Here is a 27,222-nt window from a genome sequence, read left to right on the forward strand (position 1 = left end):
GGGCCTCGGCCTGCCACATAAAACTAACTCAACCTGGGTTCTCAGCCTGCCACATACAGACTAACTCAACCTGGGGCCTCAGCCTGCCACATACAGACTAACTCAACCTGGGGCCTCAGCCTGCCACATACAGACAAACTCAACATGGGGGCTTCAGCCTGCCACATACAGACTAACTCAACCTGGGGCCTCAGCCTGCCACATACAGACTAACTCAACCTGGGGCTTCAGCCTGCCACATACAGACTAACTCAACCTGGGGCCTCAGCCTGCCACATACAGACTAACTCAGCCCATAGAGATAAAGTTAGAGCAACACTGTCAGTTCATTATGTGTCACAGTTAGGGAGAGGCATTTGTAGAGCAAACCTCTATACAGTACTGTAGCAGAACGTGGAGTGTTTGTGATGAGTGAGCAGCTCTGAATTGGGACAGACTGAGTGAAAGAGTCAGTGTGATAGGGGTTCCTGTGTGGTCAGTGGTCCTACCTTGTATCTGGGACTGGGTGGAGGGCCCCAGGTGGCTCTGGTGCATGGGCCGGGGCTGGGGGTTACCAGGCCCCATCCTCAGGCTGGCCCGCTGGTAGCGCTCAATCTCTGTCAGCCTATCAGAGAACTGCATCTTCTGGGGATCCTCTAGCTTCACCCTGTGTCCTGAGGGAGGAAGAGAGAAGGACAGAGAGAGAGAAAATGAGAGAGAGAGGAGACCCAAGTTACCACCTACACAGCCGGGAAATCATGGCACTTTATTAATTTTCCACAGCGGTAGTAAATAGTCAAAAATAGAAAAAACAATAGTACATCCAAATGTTATGTCTGCTGTAATATTAGAGTTTTTCTTTCCTCAGATCTCTCCATGGCACCAACAGTTTACTAGGCCTTGTGAGTCTGTTTTGAAGTGGGAGGGTATATATTGGCGATTGGGGATAGTACAGTGACATAATCATATTATATGAATAAAGCCCTCTGTTCTCCACCAACTAATCTATTTCAATCGGATTATAGAAAAGAACAGTAGCCAAGTTTACTTAGAAATAGAAACAAATGAATAGAATGTTGACAGGCAGTGGTGTTGTGGTTGGGCTAAACCTGCACCTGCCTTTGTGTTATAATCAGATACATGGAATACCACTAATACTCTATCTAGTGTACAACAATAGTAATAGCTTAATAATACAATATTTGTATGATAATGATAGTATGAAATAGGTTATAATTACAGCAACAGAAAATACTGCGAATCTATCCCCTTATCCCCTAACTTGTCGACTCAACAGTACAACCCCAGTACAACCCCAGTATAACCCCGGTATAACCCAGCACAGCCCCAGCACAACCCCAGTACAACCCCATTACAACCACAGTATAACCACAGTACAACCCCAGTATAACCTCAGTACAACCCCAGTATAACGCCAGTACAACCCCAATATAACCCGAGTACAACCCCAGTATAACGCCAGTATAACCCCAGTACAACCTCAGTATAACGCCAGTACAACCCCAGTATAACGCCAGTACAACCCCAGTATAACCCCAGTACAACCCCAGTATAACGCCAGTACAACCCCAGTATAACGGCAGTATAACCCCAGTACAACCCCAGTATAACAGCAGTATAACCCCAGTATAACCTCAGTATAACGCCAGTACAACCTCAGTATAAACCCAGTATAACCCCAGTACAACCCCAGTATAACAGCAGTATAACCCCAGTATAACCTCAGTATAACGCCAGTACAACCTCAGTATAAACCCAGTATAACCTCAGTACAACCTCAGTATAACCCCAGTACAACACCACAGACTGGGTCTACTTGTCCAAGTAGTGACTATACTGTACGTCTCACAGCGACTCAGGTCTGACAAAGCAATCACTCCGTGAGGGAAACACCCAGACATCTCTCCTAGACTATAGCACTCATACTGGAACACACTGTGTGGACGTGTTGCACATGTGTGCATGTGTGTGGAGGTGTGTGTGATGAAAAAGATTGGAATGCATGAATTAAAACATATTTGACAACTCGCATACATCCGATCTGAAGACGACTCGGAAAGACCAAATTCTACAAGCAAAACCCTTATCACTTTAATATCTCTTCCACTGAAAAGCTTTCCTTAAAAGGCATACTTACAGTACAAGGCTAATTCAATGCAATCTTTCTCAATCATATTTAACATGTGATGTCACACACACACACACACACACACACACGCACACACACACACACACACACACACACACACACACACACACACACACACACACACACACACACACACACACACACACACACACACACACACACACACACACACACACACACACACACACACACACACACACACACACACACACACACACACACACACACACACACACACACACACACACACACACACACACACACACCTAAATGCCATACGTGAGTCCGGATGAGGGACTCCTCTAATGGAGGAAGGGCTTTTAATGTAACTATCAATGCAACAAACACATGTCTGAAAGAACATGTATACATTCTGTGGTTTTCTCCCTGGCATCTCTAATGTGAAGTAATGGCTAGATTTGAATATTTTATCACTATATAAAGGGGGCCAGCAGACGGACTGATATGGATTTTGCCCGCCCTCTCTCAGGATGACCCATGGGCAATATATCTTCCCTCCTGCGACTTGACCCATGGGTAATATATCCTGCCGTTTACCGCTCTGTCCATTTGGTAGAGATCTCTCCCTCTCTTTACATAAAATGTAGTATTCTCTATCTCCCCCATACCCCCCCCCCACACACACACACCCTTTCACACACAGACATACACATAACAATTATGTGGATTGAGCTTGACTCCCAAGTAGAATAGTCTACATTACAATGGTGCCACGACTAGACACAGACACATTCAAGTCATCGCTCTCAAATGCAAACATACTGTAGATAAATAACCATCACCCAAACTACAACAAACACACCACATGACCAGTAACAAACACACCACATGACCAGTAACAAACACACCAACACAGGCCCCTCAAACACACCACATGACCAGTAACAAACACACCACCACATGACCAGTAACAAACACACCACCACATGACCAGTAACAAACACACCACCACATGACCAGTAACAAACACACCACCACATGCCCAGTAACAAACACACCACCACATGACCAGTAACAAACACACCACCACATGACCAGTAACAAACACACCACCACATGACCAGTAACAAACACACCACCACATGCCCAGTAACAAACACACCACCACATGACCAGTAACAAACACACCACCACATGACCAGTAACAAACACACCAACACATGACCAGTAACAAACACACCACCACATGACCAGTAACAAACACACCACCACATGACCAGTAACAAACACACCACCACATGCCCAGTAACAAACACAACACCACATGACCAGTAACAAACACACCACCACATGACCAGTAACAAACACACAGTAACAAACCACATGACCAGTAACAAACACACCACCACATGCCCAGTAACAAACACACCAACACATGACCAGTAACAAACACAACACCACATGACCAGTAACAAAACACACCAAACACACTAACACATGACCAGTAACAAACACACCAACACAGGCCCTCATACACACCACCACATGACCAGTAACAAACACAACACCACATGACCAGTAACAAACACACCACCACATGACCAGTAACAAACACACCACCACATGACCAGTAACAAACACACCACCACATGACCAGTAACAAACACATCACCACATGACCAGTAACAAACACACCACCACATGACCAGTAACAAACACACCACCACATGACCAGTAACAAACACATCACCACATGACCAGTAACAAACACAACACTGCATGACCAGTAACAAACACACCACCACATGCCCAGTAACAAACACAACACCACATGACCAGTAACAAACACATCACCACATGACCAGTAACAAACACACCACCACATGACCAGTAACAAACACATCACCACATGACCAGTAACAAACACACCACCACATGACCAGTAACAAACACACCACCACATGACCAGTAACAAACACATCAACACATGACCAGTAACAAACACACCACCACATGACCAGTAACAAACACACCACCACATGACCAGTAACAAACACATCACCACATGACCAGTAACAAACACAACACCGCATGACCAGTAACAAACACACCACCACATGCCCAGTAACAAACACAACACCACATGACCAGTAACAAACACATCACCACATGACCAGTAACAAACACACCACCACATGACCAGTAACAAACACATCACCACATGACCAGTAACAAACACACCACCACATGACCAGTAACAAACACACCACCACATGACCAGTAACAAACACATCAACACATGACCAGTAACAAACACACCACCACATGACCAGTAACAAACACACCACCACATGACCAGTAACAAACACATCACCACATGACCAGTAACAAACACACCACCACATGACCAGTAACAAACACACCACCACATGACCAGTAACAAACACACCACCACATGACCAGTAACAAACACACCACCACATGACCAGTAACAAACACACCACCACATGACCAGTAACAAACACACCACCACATGACCAGTAACAAACACACCACCACATGACCAGTAACAAACACAACACCACATGACCAGTAACAAACACACCACCACATGACCAGTAACAAACACACCAACACATGACCAGTAACAAACACACCACCACATGCCCAGTACCAAACACAACACCACATGACCAGTAACAAACACAACACCACATGACCAGTAACAAACACACCACCACATGACCAGTAACAAACACACCACCACATGACCAGTAACAAACACACCACCACATGACCAGTAACAAACACACCACCACATGCCCAGTAACAAACACACCACCACATGACCAGTAACAAACACAACACCACATGACCAGTAACAAACACAACACCACATGACCAGTAACAAACACACCACCACATGCCCAGTAACAAACACACCACCACATGACCAGTAACAAACACACCAACACATGACCAGTAACAAACACAACACCACATGACCAGTAACAAACACACTAACACATGACCAGTAACAAACACACCAACACAGGCCCCTCATACACACCACCACATGACCAGTAACAAACACAACACCACATGACCAGTAACAAACACACCACCACATGACCAGTAACAAACACACCACCACATGACCAGTAACAAACACATCACCACATGACCAGTAACAAACACACCACCACATGACCAGTAACAAACACACCACCACATGACCAGTAACAAACACATCACCACATGACCAGTAACAAACACAACACTGCATGACCAGTAACAAACACACCACCACATGCCCAGTAACAAACACAACACCACATGACCAGTAACAAACACATCACCACATGACCAGTAACAAACACATCACCACATGACCAGTAACAAACACACCACCACATGACCAGTAACAAACACACCACCACATGACCAGTAACAAACACACCACCACATGACCAGTAACAAACACACCACCACATGACCAGTAACAAACACACCACCACATGACCAGTAACAAACACAACACCACATGACCAGTAACAAACACACCACCACATGACCAGTAACAAACACACCAACACATGACCAGTAACAAACACACCACCACATGCCCAGTAACAAACACAACACCACATGACCAGTAACAAACACAACACCACATGACCAGTAACAAACACAACACCACATGACCAGTAACAAACACACCAACGCATGACCAGTAACAAACACACCAACACATGACCAGTAACAAACACAACACCACATGACCAGTAACAAACACACCACCACATGCCCAGTAACAAACACACCACCACATGCCCAGTAACAAACACACCACCACATGACCAGTAACAAACACACCAACACATGACCAGTAACAAACACACCACCACATGACCAGTAACAAACACACCAACACATGACCAGTAACAAACACACCACCACATGCCCAGTAACAAACACACCACCACATGCCCAGTAACAAACACACCACCACATGACCAGTAACAAACACACCAACACATGACCAGTAACAAACACACCACCACATGACCAGTAACAAACACACCAAACACATGAATACTCACATACTCTCACTGGGATCAACACCCTCTCAGTGTGAGTGTGTGTGTGTGTGTGTGTGTGTGTGTGTGTGTGTGTGTGTGTGTGTGTGTGTGTGTGTGTGTGTGTGTGTGTGTGTGTGTTGCTGCGTGTAGATAAGTAATGTCTGAATGTGGGCTGTTTGACTACTCAACATGTCCAGCTGTCTGTGTTGGGAGTCAGACGTAAAAAACGCAGAAGGATGTAGTAATAGTGAGTGACCCCATCTATAAACCGACCATCTCACTATGACACAGGGACACAGTCTGGGGGAAACGGCCCCCCAAATATAGACCCATGTATGTCCCCTAGTGCAGTTATTAAGAGGTGAACACCACCTCAAACAGCTGAGGTCAGGGAAATGATACATCCCACAGCTCTGTGGAGGAAGACAACAACCAGGGAAAAACAACCAGGGGAAAAATGGATCATTGTTAACTTTTTTCTGTGGCCTGCGTTGGTCTGGGATGAACTGGCTGGTGCTTTGGTGATGAAAGAGATCATCCCGCTTGATCACCCACGTGTGTACTCACACACGCACACGCACGCACGCACGCACGCACGCACGCACGCACACACACACACACACACACACACACACACACACACACACACACACACACACACACACACACACACACACACACACACACACACACACACACACACACACACACACACACACACACACACACACACACACACACAGCAGTGGCTCAGGTCCAGCTGGCAGGGAGTGTGGTGATGACACACTGTTCTGTGCTTCCAGTATGGGTTGGCCAGCCAATGTTACCATGAGAGAGAACCGTAGGAGCAGAGCAGACAGAGGCTTCATTAGGATCCGGCCTGGTGCTCATTACCCCAAACCCCACAGTTACTGTTAACACTACAAGTCAACTCACATGGTTGACTATAGCTCTCCTCTCTCCCCCGTCTTTCTCCCCTTCTCTCTCTCTCTCCCCCGTCTTTCTCCCCTTCTCTCTCTCTCTCCCCCGTCTTTCTCCCCTTCCCTCTCTCTCTCTGCCGTCTTTCTCCCCTTCCCTCTCTCTCTCCCACGTCTTTCTCCCCTTCTCTCTCTCTCTCCCCCCTCTTTCTCCCCTTCTCTCTCTCTCCCCCGTCTTTCTCCCCTTCTCTCTCTCTCCCCCGTCTTTCTCCCCTTCCCCTCTCTCTCCCCCCGTCTTTCTCCCCTTCCCTCTCTCTCTCCCCCGTCTTTCTCCCCTTCCCTCTCTCTCTCCCCCGTCTTTCTCCCCTTCCCTCTCTCTCTCCCCCGTCTTTCTCCCCTTCCCTCTCTCTCTCCCCCGTCTTTCTCCCCTTCCCTCTCTGTCCCTCCCTTTTTTATATATAAGAGAAGACTTCAACAGTTTTCCATGAGGAAGCTAACATACAGTATATACAGTATACACAACCTTCCTCCTCTTGTCTTCTCTTAGACATCACCCCTCTAAGCCTCATAGAGAGAAAATGGATTGGTGCAATGGTGGCGGGTCTTGTAGAGAAATACAACTGTCATGGTCGTGAGAGTCTCATATAGTTGGTCGGCCATTCGGACACTACAGACAATTCTGTGGGAAGACTGATTTTTTGGGATGTGTCAGTGTGACATAGGTGGATGCAGTGGATTGAGACACATCCAATGCAAATTTAAAAAACATATCTTGAGCTTAAACAGAAAGATTTGTATGGGGATTTATGCTAATTAGATTCCCACAGGGGCACGTATATCGACTCTAGGTTAAGAGACAAACAGAGCCCTTTGCCTGATGCTGTTCAATGCAGTGTTTAAACATATTTTTAGGCCTGACCCCACTCATCCATGTGTCTGGTAGAACGCCAGAGGTTGACTCCCACTCTGTAGGGTCTCGACCAGGCTTCTCTGTGCACCACGGACCCATTTCGGAGGGGATTCTGTGGTGGATGAATATTTTATGTGTCAGGGTGCACTTAGGAAAGAATGCCCAGTTGTTTCTCTATGATATCATAACCACAAGATAGAGCTGGGAGATGGAGGCCAACGGGGAGGATGATGTGGTTCAAACACCAGCCCTCAATACATGGAAGAGGTAAAATGGATGCCAGAAGCTGTAGATTTACTAGCTTCCTCTCTAGATGGCTGTTGCATCATCTTACAGCATTATAAGGACTGTGAGGACCAAATAAAAAGGTTGATATAAAATGTCTGGTATTAATGACGTACTGAAAATCCATTTCACTGAAAATCTCTGTCGGAATAATGTCTGTGCTTTTCCCACCCACCGTTTGTGTTTTCTTTGGCCAATACAATACCATGTTATCAGCAGATGAACTGAAGACAGAGGGCCTTGATGCCCCCCATGTTTTCTGTGCTCTTCAGAACATGTAGATAGGTTCAAGTGTAACAGATAAGATACATTCGTGTGGGAAACTGACCCTGTGACTGGTCCCTTTGAATTGAAACACTGAAGAGCAAAATGATCAACCCTGATCGCCTACAAATGACATTGAGCCACAAGGAGCAGAATGATTAAGGTTAGTACTTATGGAACGTAGAGCTGTGCCAACGGGCAACTCTTACCAAGAGCTGACCAACCCCTTCAGACCAGACGTGCCAATCTCAGCGTGTCCCACCCTAACCCCCTAAAGCCCATATCAGTGGAACACAGAGACAGTGTTTGCTCAGAGGGTGCTAATGACAGCTCCTAAACGCTGACGTGTCCAGCTGAATGATCACCCGATATGGCCCCTTTCCTCCCTCACCCCTGTGCTGCTGCTTTTTTTCTAACATTGAAAGAAAGAAACATATGTTCCCTTCCAATGAGAGACACATTAAACACAAGCTCTTTTTAGTAAAGGGCTGGGCGTGCTTTCAGGGGCAAAGTGAAACTCTATCTGGACTGCAAAGGGCAATACGTGCCTTGTGCTGAATATATTTGAAGTGTAAATATTTGTATTCATCGTATAAATGGACTTGGTAGGCCCTTGATAACAGACTAGAATTGGTTGAGTGCCTGTATCAGACTGAAAACTATAACACGTCTATAAGGACTGTGCACTCTGCCTGTATAAATAATAGGTACATAGTAAGTGAGAGGCATTATATGTCAGTCCTGCACCAATAGCTGTAGTGCAGAGTTCTGGGTTTGTTTAGCTCTATTATTAGGACATGTTGATGCCAGCCTCTCCCTGTCTGATTCACAGTTTGACAAAAACAACACATTCGACTAACATGCTGCTGTTGAGTGTGTTGAGGGAAGTGTGTGTGAGTGTGTTGAGGGAAGTGTGTGTGAGTGTGTTGAGGGAAGTGTTTGTGAGTGTGTTGAGGGAAGTGTGTGTGAGTGTGTTGAGGGAAGTGTGTGTGAGTGTGTTGAGGGAAGTGTGTGTGAGTGTGTTGAGGGAAGTGTGTGTGAGTGTGTTGAGGGAAGTGTGTGTGAGTGTGTTGAGGGAAGTGTGTGTGAGTGTGTTGAGGGAAGTGTGTGTGAGTGTGTTGAGGGAAGTGTGTGTGAGTGTGTTGAGGGAAGTGTGTGTGAGTGTGTTGAGGGAAGTGTGTGTGAGTGTGTTGAGGGAAGTGTGTGTGAGTGTGTTGAGGGAAGTGTGTGTGAGTGTGTTGAGGGAAGTGTGTGTGAGTGTGTTGAGGAAGTGTGTGTGAGTGTGTTGAGGAAAGTGTGTGTGAGTGTGTTGAGGGAAGTGTGTGTGAGTGTGTTGAGGGAAGTGTGTGTGAGTGTGTTGAGGAAGTGTGTGTGAGTGTGTTGAGGAAAGTGTCTGTGAGTGTGTTGAGGGAAGTGTGTGTGAGTGTGTTGAGGGAAGTGTGTGTGAGTGTGTTGAGGGAAGTGTGTGTGAGTGTGTTGAGGGAAGTGTGTGTGTGTTGAGGGAAGTGTGTGTGAGTGTGTTGAGGGAAGTGTGTGTGAGTGTGTGTATTAGGGAGGAATATTTCAAGGCAATAGGCCCTATACTTTCTATACTGAACTGTGAACTCTCTGACTATTTCTATCCTGAACTATACGCTCTCTTAACTGTTTCTTTGTCAGTCAGAAACGTCAACCTGCTTGAAAACGACAGTTGAGAGTTTGTTGTAGTGGCGTTGGTTGGGTTGCTAGCAAACTTCCGCTTTGTATTGGAGCTCGAATACGTTTCAACATCTGTTGAGCAAAGCGTTGCACACCTGTCTTCCTCTTCCTCCTATCTTGACTATTTTGCCTCCCCCTTTCCCCTACCCTCTCTTACTTCCCCTTTCACTATCACTGGTACCATCAAGATGCCTGAGGCATTAGCGATTACACTGCCACAGCAATGCAACCAATGACAGAGTTGGGCTTTAGAGGCTGTCCAATCATAGATCAGTTTGAAGCTGACCCAGAAGGATGTGGGTTTTATTATTGAATAGTGTTTGTGTTTAGTCTGTTTATAGTCTGGCTCTAAATTAGTCTCAAAAACACAGAGACACACAGAAACACCACACAAGCAATGAACTCTTTCAATGTATCTTGTGATATATTGATGTCCATGTCATGAACTGAATGGATGCAGTATTTCACTGTAAACTATCACCATGAGACAGACTACCTTTAGTATTCCATAATACTTACGTGGCTGTGACTAGTACACTGCCCTCATGTTTTTTTTACCTGAATGTGGGCCACTGCTGCTTGATGATGCCTGTGCTTTTTTATTTCTATCTGTAATATTTTGATAGGTAATGTACCGGTCGGATTTCCACAGCCTACACCAATCTATCAGGGGAGGTTTAGCTAAGCCTGGCTCTCTCCCCAGCCTGTTACTGCTGCCTGTCTGTATGCATGCATGCATGTCTGTCTGTCTCAGAGGCAGATGTTAGCTAGGCTTCCCCTGGGGACCATACTCAGCCTGAAATCCCCCTGTCTACAGCAGGGCTGAAAATCCACTCACAGCAGGGGAGAAAATGTGAGAATGTGTGTGTGAGCACAGATCCAGCCTTCCTGTCTTGATGAAGGGATAAGGCTGCGTAGCGGGAGTGTAGTTAGATGTGTGTGTGTGTGTGTGTGTGTGTGTGTGTGTGTGTGTGTGTGTGTGTGTGTGTGTGTGTGTGTGTGTGTGTGTGTGTGTGTGTGTGTGTGTGTGTGTGTGTGTGTGTGTGTGTGTGTGTGTGTGTGTGTGTGTGTGTGTGTGTGTGTGTGTGTGATTAGAGAGGAATAGGGGCTATGCCTGGGGCAGGTCAGGGCAGGCAGTATGAGTGGAGGGGTGCAGGCCCACCCACATCCACTAACAATACAGAGAGGCCCGTAGCACTGAGCAATCATCTCTCTGTTGTTCCACCATACTATGTATGTATTTCCTCTGGTGGAGGGGATGGTGATGTGTGTTAGTAGGAGGGAGGCAGTAAAGGTGGGTGAGGGAGGGGGTAAGGAGAGGGTGAGGGAGGGGGTGAGGAGAGGGTGAGGGAGGGGGTGAGGAGAGTACAGGGTGAAGGAGGTTGTTTTTCAGCACCTCTTTGGATGGTTGCCTTAGCACAACCCTTCCCATGCTACAGACTCAGCCTGAACAGAGAGGGCCCTTTTTCACCCCAGTGACAGATCATATTAAAGAAACAAGCTGCTCTGAGAGTGTTGTTTTAGCTCTGGTGAGAGGTTGTAGGGGTTGCAAGGCTATGTGTACAGGGGTAGCCAGGGTGTGCTAAGCAGTGAGGTGTCCTCGCAGATCTGTGGGAAAGGAAAGCAACCATCGTTGTCACGTGTCAACGCAACGCTAGCAGACGTGTCAAAGGTTTCACACCTCGGTGCGCATAAACTTAAACACAAACACCTACGCACGTATAGCTACGAGCATGCAAAGGCCATTTTGACACACACACACACACACACACACACACACACACACACACACACACACACACACACACACACACACACACACACACACACACACACACACACACACACACACACACACACACACACAGGGGTTGCACGCACACCGCTCAAAGTAACAACCGACAGGAAGAAAGACTCTGGCTGTGTCAAAGGGCAGGTGTACATTTTCCTCTGTATTTGTGTGTGTGTGTGTGTGTGTGTGTGTGTGTGTGTGTGTGTGTGTGTGTGTGTGTGTGTGTGTGTGTGTGTGTGTGTGTGTGTGTGTGTGTGTGTGTGTGTGTGTGTGTGTGTGTGTGTGTGTGTGTGTGTGTGTGTGTGTGAGATTAGGGGGGAGAGTGGAAGATATCTGCGTTTGTGATTCAGACTCATTTAGACAGGTTTAGCCAGACTGGCAAAATTAGAACTGGAAAAGTAAAAGTGTGTGTTCTTGTGGGTATGTGTGTGTATGAGGAGGTTGCTGTGTAAATTTATGTCAGTTTCCAGTGATGGGGTTCCAAGGTCTGTCCATAAACAGCATTTAAACAGGGGACTGGTAGCGCTGAATGTGTACAAGAATATATATTTTTATTGTTGCAATATGTAAGTGTCTTAATGGGTTTGGACCCCAGGAAGAGTAGCTGCTGCCTTGGCAGCATGGGGATCCCTAATAAATACAAATAGAAATGATGTTGTACACTTTAATCTTGAATATGATCAATGTCAGCGGAGTGCCACAGGAAGAAGCCCTGGTCACATTCTCATAGTACAGACCAGACATTCAAATTCAGTGGTTAGTATAAAGTGATGTTTGAACCACGGGTTGAAGAAGCTTCTCTCCTCCATGTTTGCTCATGGAATTACTCAGTCCTCCAGCTCTGGAACCAACATTACATCTCCAAACACCTATTATTTGCTGCCTGTTCCTTAATATGAAGTCCCAGAAAAATAAACATGTCAACCCCATAGTTTTCCAGTAAGCCACAAATACTTCTTCCCACTATCCACCCCCTCCCAAACACCCCTCGCCATAGAAAAACGGTTTATTGTCATAATGCAGTAAGGGAGTAAATATTCCAACTCATGGGACATTTATTTTTCTAAATGGAGATCTGAACCTTTATTAAATGAGGTCTAAAAGGTGGTAATGGCTCCCTCTTGTATGGGTGAGAGTAAATAAGGAAGAAGCAGTACATAGAGTGAGCTTATACTTCTCTCCACTGGTAGGTAAACAGGAAAGACTTTTGGGCTGTGAGTTTGTGGGAGGAAGGGGAGCTGAGTTTGGGTATGAAATTGTCTTTTCTGTGTTTCTGAGAAAAAGTCCCCTGACAGCCTCACTTCCATCATCAGGGAGAATTAAAAGCACTTGCTGAGGTTTCTTTATATAATTCTGTAATTGTTTGTGTGTCCACTTGCTGCGTATGACATCAGCGAATACAAATGTTCAAATGTTGTTGAGCGCATTCTATCCCCCACCTCCCTGCATGTGTGTGTGTGTGCAAAGTGAAGGGGGTGAATGTGTGTGTGTGTTTGTCCAACCAGACAGGAGCAGACTTGAGCCTATATGACTAACCTGAGGAGTAGAAAGGGGGCATAACAAAGCAGTAGACAATGCTATGCTCGTTCTTTTTTCCTCGTTGATAGAAACTTCTGCATTCATGTCACAAGGACTTTCAGAACAGCAAACAGAGACACAGTAAACCGTGATGAGAAGAAAAAGTGATGGGTTAACTGAATGGTTTAGCTCTTTCTCTCTCCCTCTCTGTCTAAATACCTTGTCTGAGGTAAAACCTTGTAGGGTTCTTCGGCTGTCCCCAGAGGAGATCGCTTTGAAGAACCCTTTTTGGTTGCAGGTAGAAACCTTTTGGTCCCAAGTTTGGTTCCACTTTCTACAGCGTGTTCTACATGGAACCCAAAAGGGTTCTCCCTGGAACCAAAAAGGGTTCTACCTGGAACCAAAAAGGGTTCTACCTGGAACCAAAAACAGTTATCCTATGGGACAGCCGAAGAACACTTTTGAAACGCTTTTTTTAAGAGTGTAGTGTGTGTGCCTATTTCTGTCTGTCTGTTTTTCTCTCTCGATGTGTGTTTGTGTGTATAGAGGGGTTTGGAGGTAGCTGAGGGGTTTGGGGTAGTTGAGGGGTTTGTGGGTAGCTGAGGGATTTTGGGAGTAGCTGAGGGGTTTGGGGTAGTTGAGGGGTTTGGGGATAGCTGAAGGGTTTGGGGTAGTTGAGTGGTTTGGGGTAGCTGAGGGGTTTGGACGTAGTTGAGGGGTTTGGGGTAGTTAGGGGTTTAGAGGTAGTTGAGGGGTTTGGGGATAGCTTAGGGGTTAGGGGTTTGGGGATAGCTGAGGGGTTTGGAGGTAGTTGAGGGGTATGGGGATAGCTGAAGGGTTTGGGGTAGTTAGGAGATTTGGGGTAGTTGGGGGTTTTGGGGTAGTTGAGGGGTTTGGGGATAGCTGAGGGGTTTGGGTAGCTGAGGGGTTTGGGGTAGTTGAGGGGTTTGGGGGTAGCTGAGGGGTTTGGGTAGCTGAGGGGTTTGGGGATAGCTGAGCGGTTTGGGGTTTGGGGATAGCTGAGGGGTGTGGAGGTAGTTGAGGGGTTTGGGTAGTTATGGGTTTAGAGGTAGTTGAGGGGGTTGGGGATAGCTGAGGGGTTTGGAAGTAGTTGAGGGGTCTGGGGGGAGCTGAGGGGTTTGGGTAGCTGAGGGGTTTGGGGATAGCTGAGCGGTTTGGGGTAGTTAGGGGTTTAGAGATAGTTGAGGGGTTTGGGGATAGCTGAGGGGTTTGGAGGTAGTTCAGGGGTCTGGGGATAGCTGAAGGGTTTGGGGTAGTTAGGAGTTTTGGGGTAGTTGGGGGTTTGGAGTAGTTGAGGGGTTTGGGGATATCTGAGGGGTTTGGGTAGCTGAGGGGTTTGGGGTAGTTGATGGGTTTGGGGATAGCTGAGGGGTTTTGGGGGTAGCTGAGGGGTTTGGGGTAGTTGAGGGGTTTGGGGATAGCTGAAGGGTTTGGGGTAGTTGAGTGGTTTGGGGTAGCTGAGGGGTTTATGAGGTAGTTGAGGGGTTTGGGGTAGTTAGGGGTTTAGAGGTAGTTGAGGGGTTTGGGGATAGCTGAGGGGTTAGGGGTTTGGGGTAGCTGAGGGGTTTATGAGGTAGTTGAGGGGTTTGGGGATAGCTGAGGGGTTATGGGTTTGGGGATAGCTGAGGGGTTTGGAGGTAGTGGAGGGGTTTGGGGTAGTTAAGGGTTTAGAGGTAGTTGAAAGGTTTGGAGAAAGCTGAGGGGCTTGGGGTAGTTAGGGGTTTGGGTAGTTAGGCGTTTGGGGTAGTTAGGGGTTTGGGGGTAGCTGAGGGGTTTGGGGTAGCTGAGGGGTTTGGGGTAGTTGAGGGGTTGAGGGGTTTGGGGTCGTTAGGGGTTTGGGGATAGCTGAGGGGTTTGGGTAGCTGAGGGGTTTGGGGTAACTGAGAGATTTGGGGTAACTGAGAGGTTTGGGGTAGGTTGAGAGGTTTGGGGTAGGTTGAGAGGTTTGGGGTAGGTGAGGGGTTTGGGGTAGTTGAGGGGTTTGGGGATAGCTGAGGGGTTTGGGGTAGTTAGGGTTTGGGGGTAGCTGAGTGGTTTGGGGATAGCTGAGGGGTTAGGGGTTTGGGGATAGCTGAGGGGTTTGGAGATAGTTGAGGGGTTTGGAGGTAGTTGAGGGGTTTGGGGTAGTTAAGGGTTTAGAGGTAGTTGAGGGGTTTGGGGATAGCTGAGGGGTTATGTGTTTGGGGATAGCTGAGGGGTTTGCAGGTAGTTGAGGGGCTTGGGGTAGTTAGGGGTTTTGGGTAGTTAGGCATTTGGGGTAGTTAGGGATTTGGGGGTAGCTGAGGGGTTTGGGGTAGCTGAGGGGTTTGGGGTAGTTGAGGGGTTGAGGGGTTTGGGGTAGTTAGGGGTTTGGGGATAGCTGAGGGGTTTGGGTAGCTGAGGGGTTTGGGGTAACTGAGAGGTTTGGGGTAGGTCGAGAGGTTTGGGGTAGGTTGAGAGGTTTGGGGTAGGTGAGGGGTTTGGGGTAGGTGAGGATTTAGAGGTAGTTGAGGGGTTTGGGGATAGCTGAGGGGTTATGGGTTTGGGGATAGCTGAGGGGTTTGGGGGTCGTTGAGGGGTTTGGGGTAGTTAAGGGTTTAGAGGTAGTTGAAAGGTTTGGGGAAAGCTGAGGGGTTTGGGGTAGTTAAGGGTTTAGAGGTAGTTGAAAGGTTTGGGGAAAGCTGAGGGGTTTGGGGATAGCTGAGCGGTTTGGGGTAGTTATGGGTTTAGAGGTAGTTGAGGGGTTTGGGTAGCTGAGGGGTTTGGAGGTAGTTGAGGGGTTTGGGGTAGTTATGGGTTTAGAGATAGTTGAGGGGTTTGGGGATAGCTGAGGGGTTCGGGGTTTGGAGTAGTTAAGGGTTTAGAGGTAGTTGAGGGGTTTGGGGATAGCTGAGGGGTTATGGGTTTGGGGATAGCTGAGGGGTTTGGAGGTAGTGGAGGGGTTTGGGGTAGTTAAGGGTTTAGAGGTAGTTGAAAGGTTTGGAGAAAGCTGAGGGGCTTGGGGTAGTTAGGGGTTTGGGTAGTTAGGTGTTTGGGGTAGTTAGGGGTTTGGGGGTAGCTGAGGGGTTTGGGGTAGCTGAGGGGTTTGGGGTAGTTGAGGGGTTGAGGGGTTTGGGGTCGTTAGGGGTTTGGGGATAGCTGAGGGGTTTGGGTAGCTGAGGGGTTTGGGGTAACTGAGAGGTTTGGGGTAGGTTGAGAGGTTTGGGGTAGGTTGAGAGGTTTGGGGTAGGTGAGGGGTTTGGGGTAGGTGAGGATTTGTGGGTAGTTGAGGGGTTTGGGGATAGTTGAGGGGTTTGGGGATAGCTGATGGGTTTGGGGGTAGCTGAGGGGTTTGGGGATAGCTGAGGGGTTTGGGGATAGCTGAGGGGTTTGGGTAGTTGAGGGTTTTGGGGTAACAGAGGTTTGGGGTAGGTTGAGAGGTTTGGGGTAGGTGAGGGTTTGGGGTAGTTGAGGGTTTGGGGATAGCTGAGGGTTTGGGGTCGTTAGGGTTTGGGGGTAGCTGAGGGGTTTGTGGATAGCTGAGGGGTTTGGGGTAGTTGAGAGGTTTGGGGTAGGTGAGGGTTTGGGGTAGTTGAGGGGTTTGGAGATAGCTGAGAGGTTTGTGGTAGTTAGGGTTTTGGGGGTAGCTGAGGGGTTTGGGGATAGCTGAGGGGTTTGGGGATAACTGAGGGGTTTGGGGTAGTTGAGGGGTTTGGGGTCATTGAGGGTTTGGGGATAGCTGAGGGGTTTGGGGTAGTTAGGGGTTTGTGGGTAGTTTAGGGGTTTGGGGTAGTTAGGGATTTGGGGGTAGCTGAGGGGTTTGGGGTAGTTAGGTTGGGGTAGTTGAGGGGTTTGGGGTAGTTATGAGGTTGGGGTAGTTGAGGGGTTTGGGGATAGCTGAGGGGTTTGGGTAGCTGAGGGGTTTGGGGTAACTGAGAGGGTTGGGGTAGGTGAGGGGTTTGGGTTAGGTGAGGGGTTTGGGGTAGATGAGCGTTTGGGGGGAGTTGGAGGGTTTGGGGGAGCTGGAGGGTTTGGGGGGAGCTGGAGGGTTTGGGGGGAGCTGAGGCCTAATGTTTCCCTTTAGGGTGTTGTACAGGGTGCTGATGGGGCTATGGGTCACAGCAGCCAGGGTCAAAGCATAATCACCTCAGCCCTCTCAGCCCTAATGAAGGTCCTAATCATGCCATGGCTCTACAGGCCTCTACCTGGATGACTGAGGACCCTAGCAGACTGAAGTAATTTAGCAGAGTCACTGTGTACATGGCAGTACAGCTCCCTCTTGCTACACTCCTATACCTAGTCAAACTAATGTGAATGTTTATCCCAGAACATAAGTTTCCTCTGAAACCAATCAAACGTATTCAATTTACAGACCGCATTCCAGGGGATTTATCAGTCAGACAATATTTGCTCAGTTTCTAATCGCAGAAGCCAAGTGTGACGGAGAGACTGAGCCCAGAGAGAACCCTCGCCGTCACCTCAGGTCATCCAAACAACACAGTGACATTTTTGGGAAACCATAAGATCTCACGATTTGCCTCATAAATATGCGTCCTTTATATCTTTTAACGGCCCAATTCCAATTCCACATCACATCTTTAATTAGGTGTTTTTCTCTGAAGTCTTCCTCTTTGACATCAGCTCTGCTGATATGTCTCCATGTCTGCAGGTTATGCATCTGGGAGTTGAAGTGAGGATGGATGGCTGGGCTGGCTAGGTGGTTAGACAGGAAAGCACCCCACGTCAGGCAGACGTGACACTTTTTTCTTTTTTGGCACTGATATGCTGTAGGCTTTTTCAAAAACACCCGTCTCCGTTTCAACATCAAAGTGGCCTTCGAGAGAGCAATTGGCATCGAAGGCGAGCCTTTCATGTGATTTGTGGAGCATAGGCGTGGCCGAGCTGCTGACTTAAGGGATGGACACACCTGGCAGGTGCACACACACACACACACACACACACACACACACACACACACACACACACACACACACACACACACACACACACACACACACACACACACACACACACACACACACACACACACACACACACACACACACACACACACAGCTGTGTGCACATACACACATTAACACACACCTCTCTTTGTTTACTATGAGGAGAGATTGCGCCATGAAGAAAAATAACACAGCCAATGTCATTGTTTGTCTATTTGCATACTTTGTACAGTCTGCGTGCCACATCCAAATCAAACCCCCTCTCCCCGCACCCTCTTCCCACCCCTCCCCCAACCTTCTGAACCCCAACAGAGTAAATATAGGCAACAAAACACAATAATGCCCAAGGGGATTCTGTACACTCTTCAAAAAAGGGGTCCCAAAAGAGTTATTTGGCTGTGCCCATAGGAGAACCCTTTTGGTTAGGTAGAATCCTTTAGGATTCCATGTACAGTAGAACCCTCTGTAGAAAGGGTTTTACATGGAACTCAAAAGGGTTCTACCTGCAACTAAGAAGGGTTTTTACAAGTGTTCTCATATGGGGACTGCCGAAGAACATAGAAGTTCTACAATACTGAGTGTGGGAAAGAGTGTGATAATATCACAAAGACAGGATATGCAGTAGTAGGGCCTGCTATGACTGACAGTGTTGGGGAGTAGTTTCACCTAGGGTTGAGCTACAAACAAACAGGCATTTTTCTCTGTTTTTTCACAGGCGTGTATGTTCTCAGCCCAGCCCTGTGTGCCTTGTATCTGGTGAGTTCATCTTTCTCAGGAATGGATTCGCTCTGGGTGAGATAAATACTAGCAGCCCCTCCCCCTCTGAGGATATGTGACTGGTGATGTCATCACAGAGACAGAGACAATGGACGCTAAATACAGTTAGGAGATGAATTCAGCTGAACTCCCCAGGGAAGAGAGGGGAGAGATGGGGGAGGGAGAGTTGGGTGGGGGGACAGCGACAGGTCTCAACACTTCAGTCATCTCCTCTTTTTGCTCTCTTTCTATCACAAGTCTTCTCGCTCTCTCTGATGCAGTCTTCTCTCTCTCTCTGATGCAGTCTTCTCTCTCTTTGATGTAGTCTTCTCTCTCTGATGCAGTCTTCTCTCTCTCTTTGATGTAGTCTTCTCTCTCTCTGATGTAGTCATCTCTCTCTCTTTGATGCAGTCTTCTCTCTCTTTGATGTAGTCTTCTCCCTCTCTGATGCAGTCTTCTCTCTCTCTTTCATGCAGTCCTGTCTCTCTGATGCAGTCTTCTCTCCCTCTCTCTGTCTCGCTGATGCAGTCTTCTCTCTCTGATGCAGTATTCTCTCTCTGATGCAGTCTTCTTTCTCTCATGTAGACTCTCTCTCTCTCTCTCTCTCTCTCTCTCTCTCTCTCTCTCTCTCTCTCTGATGCAGTCTTCTCTCTCTCTCTCTCTCTCTCTCTCTCTCTCTCTCTGATGCAGTCTTCTCTCTCTCTCTCTCTCTCTGATGCAGAGCATTGACGTACACAAAGCTGCTTCTCAGAAAGCACAGGGTGGTGAGCTCGAATCAAAGAGACTGGTTCCCGTTGTACGATTTTGCTTGAAGGCCTATTGTACAACAAGGGCAGTGTTTGGGACGAAGTGCATACGTGTGAATGTGTTTTTCATCAGTGAGTGAGATGAGGGCTATGTGTTTGGCAGATCTTTGCCGCAGGGGAGCTTCAGTCCTGTCCGTCAGGTTAAACATTAAAAAAGCACTTCCCTCCTCCTTTGCCAGCTTCTCTCCTGGCAGCCATGCAAATGCAGGCCCTACAGTAAAGCCCTGAGCAGCCCAGCCCACTCCGCTCTGCCAGCCAGCCAGCTGACAGGTGAACGTTTGCAGGCCATCCAAGGTGGGGGCGCTCATCTCACAATGGGATAGAGGGATAGTCATATGGTACACTTAAACTCATGTAGTGCGTACTTTAGCTGAGGATATCGTCGGGTAGCAATCTGTGTTGTGTGTTTTTAAATACTAAAATCTTTAGGAGGAAAAAATATAAAGATTCTCATTATCAAGTACAAATGTGGTGGTGCTGTTCTTGATTTAAGAGTCCACTCTTTTAAAGCAAAATTCCCCTTCCCTAAATTAAACAATGTCTCTTTATAGCAGGATGGGGCCTGGCCACGGGAGTGTATATTAAATAAGCGACGCCTTCAGTGCAGACATGACATGTAGACAGAGACAGAGAGGAGACAGCTTTACGGTATGTGCAGGGTTATTTCCAACTACAGGAAGCCAACACACTGACTTGTGCATGCATTCAGGAACACACACAGACACACAGCTTGAGTGCCTATTTTTCTTCAGCAGTGCATGCAGACACAGACAAAATGTCCTTTACTACACACATAGACATAGCGAGCAACTCTATCACATTTCACACATACGCACGCGCAGACACACACACACACAGTGGATATTATGATCTGTTCTCCTCCATTTCCAACACCTACTCAAATGGCCTCCAGCCTGGCAGGGGGCGATGCATCACCCTTTTCCTCCTCGCCCTTTGCCTCCTCGCCATTCGCCCCCTCTCCCTTCGCCCCTCGCCTCCTCGCCCTTTGCCTCCTCGCCCTTCGCCCCCTCGCCCTTTGCCTCCTCGCCCTTCGCCCCCTCGCTAGGAACCCCATACCCCCTCCATGTGGCACCCTGAACCCCCTGCCTACCTGCATTGGCCAGTTGGTCTGTTTTGACTGGGCTAAATCCACCTTATCCCAAATAAAACACTTAAGAGACACGAGAACAGAGCATAGCAATCAAGCCATCCACGGCAGCCACTATAAACCTGCACAGTATAACCATAGTGGACATGATATCTCAACAGGAGTGATCATTAATCCCTATTAATCCCAATACTCTGGTCTGACTGCTCCTCGCCAAGCATGGGCAGACACACACAAGTAGTCTGTAGCGGTTGACTCATCCTTGTAACACAATCCTCCACAGTCTTTTACATGATCATACATTAAACCACAAATATATGCATCACTGCCCAAATGATGGAGCTAACAGCTTTAGCCTATTGGACCTCACTGGCACAGCTCACAGCAGGCAGCTCACCATCTCTTTAGAGTGTTAAGTCAACGAGCCACTTATGTGGTCAACCAGGTACGACCCTCTGACCAAAGGCAGCAGGGTGAGGCCACAAGCGTTTGGTATTTGCGGCTTGGAGACACAGCTCCTCTTAGCGGTCTCGGGTTATGCCTTAATACGCTTTACAGTTTCCTCTGACAGTGCCCCTCGCCACCCCCTAATACCACACACACACTGCTGCACCACCGAACACACCACATTGTCTCCCATTGATTGCAATTGCTGGTCAACTGTTGTTGATCCGCCCACATACACTGATAGTACACACACATACTCATGAACACACACGGCTACATTTTCTTGTATCATCTGCATATGACTCATGTATCTCTTTTAGTCTGCAATGGTTGCAACCCCTTCTTTCACCCCCTACGCCAAGAATAGCCTCTCTCTCTCTCTCTCTTTCTCACTCTGTGAATCCCTCTACACACAGCTCATGAGAGCAGTACATTTGACTTCTGACAAGACAAGACAAATATTCTCATGTACCCTGTAAGTACTCACGTCTGGGTTCCCTGGGCCCATCCACTGTCACTTTAATGGCACGGTGGTAGGTGGCCACCTGAGGGGGACCAGAGAAGACTGTGATGGTCAGAGTGAAGCTCTTTCCTAGGGTAGACAGAATAGAGAAGGCATTGGTTAGGGAAGGGCATCAGTAACACAGAGTTTCAGAAGGAACATCAAACCCAAGCATGTGTGAGGGTTTCCTGGCTTGGTTAATTCATTGTGGAAATAAACAGATTTTTGTGGAACATACACACTTTGTTCATAACCACCACAGTCAGCTTGCTGAATTAAAATTGCCTCCTGATATGGCTCCCTTTTAAGTTTGTAAATTAAAGGGACCACCACTTTGATGGGCTGAAATGTGGGCATGATTTGAATTATTGAGAGAATCTATTCCAGATTGTCCAAAAGGCTTACAGCGACAGTTTATTGTTCAACAAGGCAGATTCTTGCACGAGCTTCCTCGAGCTCTCCCATCTGCATGAAAGGGGAGAGAGGGAGATCGTGCAATGGTCCGTTTTTCGACCCAGGCTATGAAGCAGCGCTTTCATAAAAAAGGCATCTCTTGTTAAAGAGACGGTGGGGGGAAAGGAATCCTGGGGTGGGGTAATTGACTACAGAAATGAAAGGTACGTTTAATTCAGAGACTAGAGCGTTTTCCATTCATCAGTCTGCAACTATTTAAAGTGTAACATTTAAGGGAAATATGTGAGCGCTAGGGCCAGGAGGAAGGAGAGGGATACGAGAAGGTTCTGGTGGAATGTCAGCTATGTGAGAACTAGTTTTTAGAAGTGTAAACAGGCAGGCTTTTAGAAATGCCAAGCCTTTAACTGAATATTCTGGTCCAGGCGATTTGTTTATTTGGACAATGGTGCAATGTTCGTAGAATATATGATGCTGCTACTATCCCGATCATCTTTTGAAGGGGGCGTGCGTGATGGTCAATTAGGACTCGTCCTATATAAATAACTCGTGGCAATGCTTGGCTGAGCATTAGGCTATAATTTAAAATGGGGCTTTGCTCTTTGTCGATAAAGAATGATCAAACCACATCTTAAAATATGTAATAATCATATTGTGTTCTGGATTTTATTTTGTTCCAATAAACATTGATAATCCCCATAATTATACCTGCGCAATGCTGGTGCGGTCTTGCAGCTATAATTGGCCCGGGAGACGAATTAATCTGATTCTCACATTTCCTAACACTTTTATTGTATCTATTAAAAAATAGATTACCAAAAGTAGGTCTACTCAGGCTAAAGTTTTGCAAATCAGTGCAATTATGACGCATGTAGGCAGGTGTTTTGTATGCGATGTTAGTTATTGATTTCATTTAGTAGGCCAAATACTATTCATGGTTTAAGGAAATAAGTGCGTGACTCCCTCTGCTCACCTCGTCCGCTTCTGCCCACAAACCGCAGGTCGTTGAAGCGGGCGACCTGGTTCTTCATCACCGCAGACGCGTTCCTCAGCTCCGCAGAGAAGTTCTCGTCGTTCCCCGCCATCACAGTGACCAGAGTCCCGTCGGGTACATCACCGAGTGCAACAACCTGTGAGAACTCAACGCGGTCAACCGGGGTCACCATGCTAAACCAAATGCAGACTGCAACAAACCGCATCCGGTGGAATAAAAAAACGCACCATAAAACGTAAATATTAGACCTGATTTAAACCCCCCCAAAAAAAGTGCCCTTTAGATATTGTTAGCAAATATTTTGATCAAAATATATAGGCCTATTGTGCTATTAGGTTACAACTACATGGTAAGATGCTTTCTTGAAGCAAGCTTGCAATTCAAACACTAATATTTTAAAGCTATGTAAATGACTTTGACATTTGATAGGCCTATAGCCAAATCACTTTCCCAAATAATTTTTGCAAATACTCCTCATTAAATAAGTAGGCCTATGCGATCTAAACAAGCATTTTAAAAATGTGGATATGATTCAAATCAAATAGATATAGGCTTGTCTATTTTTCTAAATATTACACTTTTAGTCCACAAATTCTATTCACGTCCTGGTGTATAAATATAATTGATAACATTCAATGTAGCATAATTTCATTGCTACGTAATACAGGCCTAAATATGTTTTTCTGCATTGCAAAATCTTTAAAAATAGCAATTAAAAAATAACTAGCTTACCAGGTATAATAATATATGTTATCATTAGAATTATTGTTATTAAATTATTATTATTTGTATTAGGGCCTATACTGTTGGCTAATTGTTGATTAATTGTATGTCATTGCAGTTCTTGCAAATCCAAATACTTTTCTAAATCTCACATTCAACTAAGTCCAATGCAAAAAAGAAACAAGATAATTATGCCAAGTTATCACTTTGGCAGGCCACTATAATTTTGACAACTTGATTAAATTAAATTATTTAGGCCTATATTACAGAATAGGGCTCTGTGTAAAAGTAATTGTAATAGACATACTAATGTCAGTAACTGCCTTGTTAGCGAAATGAAGCCTACTCAAGAAATCTTGAAAAAGTGTATTTTACGCTTTTTCTGCAGTAGCCTACAGTAATACATCATTAGGTCGGTCATTAGTTCATAAGTGCCCATTTGTAATTATGCATAATTTACCTTACCTTGAAAGCCACAGGGAGTGTCTTGTTGCACCTCCAGTGTGAGGGCAGCACGGAGCAGAGGAAGTTTGGGCTGTCTGTACGGACCAGCTCGCCAGCGTGATCTGACAGGACGTCCACCACATTCCTAGCCTCGGGTCGTGTCCTCAGTGGTCCAGGGGTGCCCATGGTCCCGCTGCCGTCTCCAATCTTGCTGCAGGGGAACGACGTGGAGGGCGGTGTGAACCGTCTGGTGGTGTTAGGGTCTACGGGAATATGCATCACAACAGCTTTGGTCAAGACCACTTCTCGAAGGGTTTTTGACGAGTGTTCGGGGCTCTCTTTTTTTGAGAATATATGTATTTTCCCGCTCTCTGACACTTGTTCCTTTGGTCTCGGTCAAGTCCAGCGGTTTACGCGATGATGGAGCTGAGCGCACGCAGCTCCCCCGGTTAATCTATCACAATAAATCCTGAACTGTCCAGTGAGTGAAGAGACTTTTTTTTATCTTGCAGACACGATAAAGTTTAATGTTTGCGTGTTATATCATCTGCTCAGGATGTAGCTGCATGAGAAACATCGAGTTGATTTCTGCTTCTCACTGACTACAGCAAAACCACGAAACCACAAACTTAGATCTGACCTCTTTTCCACAGTGTTCTGTTCTGGTTGCCTATAAGGCTTACACTCTATCTGCACTATTCAGCATTTAATACGATGCCCATCCGCAATAAGATTTTGGCCTCATATTACAAAATAAATATCGCTACAGTGAGAAACATTAATAACAATCTATCGACTGATCGATAAACACTAACATATACAATTATTAATAACGTCCAGTGAAAAGGAAAACTATGAAATCCAATCTTTTTTGCAATATTCACGGAAGCTGACGAGTCGAGTGCTCCTTGCTTGGGCTTCAACTTTATAGCAGAATTGTCCAAATATCTTGTTTCACCTTCGGTGACTGAATGAGCTCCTTCGATTGAATTGGGCTTTTGGATCTCGCCAGACCTCACCGCACACACTGAAAGATGTTGCCTACTCAACAAAGTAGGCTAGCTATAACAGAGTATGGAGGCTACTCAGCAATTCACAGTTCTCAACGCGAAGTACAAGACGCAGAAGTCCGTGTGAAGTTTCTTTGTATTCAGTGTTTTTTGTTCATCCGTATCACATGTCCTGCCACCGGTTATCCTTAATGAAACTAAAAAGTAAGTCGAGATCCAAAAACTATTTTCTTGAAACTATTCTGTCTCTACGTTGAAATAATCTTGAATATCTGTATAAATGTAGTCCTTTTGCTGTGGTTAACGCAGTTGAAGGTAACAAAGACGCGCTTGAGTGAGTGGTGGTGCGAGAGTGAAGAGTGCTGTGATATTATTTACTCAAGTCATTTTAGTGTTTAGTGTTTCGAGTGTGGCGATAACTTCCACCAATGAGTCGCCTGGGTTGGGCTTTCATTAGACCAATCAAAGTCTTTGGAATATAGGCGAAGTGAAAGCGCTCTCTGCTTATTCTGCCATACACACACGATACATTATTAATAATATACTATGTATTTGTGCTTTTCTTCATTATGTGCTTAGATGTTATAATGTTTTGCACAGTTAGACTATATGTATACTTAAAGTTATAGCAACTGTTCTCAGCTGAATGGTGAACCAGTTATTATTCCCCCAAAAAGTTATTTGTTAATTGAAGATAAAAAAAAAATACATTTCGTGTTATGACTGATCCCTCTTCCTTCTTTATATGACATCAGCAAATTAATATAGGCAACAACTTTTTGAAGAAATAGAATCACAGAATACATTCTGCCTATTTTAGTACATCACCGCAGTGCGCTTACATACAGAGTGAACAGAAAACAATAATTCAAGCATACACATGTATTTGGTGACTGCAGAAGAGATCAACGTCTTTAGGGAAAATAGGCCAGTCATATAATGCAGCTATACGATCTTATTATGGGCCTATACCCTTAGCCTATTTGTTTTTACTAAAAGAAATAGGCTATTTCTGAATGCAGAATTGTCAATCAACTGTAATGAGCTATTGATCATTTTAGGGGTTCATGCACCTTTCAAATTACATGACTATGGTTTATTTATCAATATGAGTTATTATGATTTTCCCCATTATTGTCCCTTATGCAATTCACCCTTGAGTTTTCAGACAACGTCAAAGCCAAAGGCATCTACCGGATGATGTTGTTGTTGTTTAGTATCACGTAATTGACAGTAGGCCCAATAGGTTTAGGCTACATTACATTAACTGTAGTGCTGCTGCCTTAGAGACCTACTCACAAAATATGTGAATACATATTTAGCAATATGCTTTTGTTCTTTTTCTTTTTCTTTTCTTTTTAATATGTTATTTGTTCCTATATCCCAGGATATATAACAACGTAGGCTAAGGATGCGTATACATTAATAATATAGACCTATACATTTTACGTAATATTTATAATTATATAAAATTGTGTTATCACCATGATTCGATCAGACCA

The 27,222-nt window shown here is 46.0% G+C and overlaps 1 protein-coding gene across 3 annotated transcripts in view; it reads right to left on the reverse strand.

The window, feature by feature from the left end:
* Nucleotides 1-27,222, reverse strand: part of LOC118362389 (runt-related transcription factor 3-like) — a 103,023-nt gene that overhangs the window by 25,472 nt on the left and 50,329 nt on the right. For 2 of the 3 annotated variants that reach the window (XM_052486151.1, XM_052486148.1), the window contains exons 3-6: nt 24,732-24,973; nt 23,523-23,679; nt 22,109-22,228; nt 489-653 (exon numbers count right to left, since the gene is read on the reverse strand). In XM_052486151.1, the coding sequence (XP_052342111.1) occupies nt 489-653; nt 22,109-22,228; nt 23,523-23,679; nt 24,732-24,973 (684 nt within the window). The remainder of the gene's footprint in view (nt 1-488; nt 654-22,108; nt 22,229-23,522; nt 23,680-24,731; nt 24,974-27,222) is intronic. The other variant, XM_052486150.1, reaches the window with a different exon arrangement.

The sequence above is a fragment of the Oncorhynchus keta genome, chromosome 29, assembly GCF_023373465.1.
Source record: "Oncorhynchus keta strain PuntledgeMale-10-30-2019 chromosome 29, Oket_V2, whole genome shotgun sequence".
Taxonomy (NCBI): Eukaryota; Metazoa; Chordata; class Actinopteri; order Salmoniformes; family Salmonidae; genus Oncorhynchus; species Oncorhynchus keta.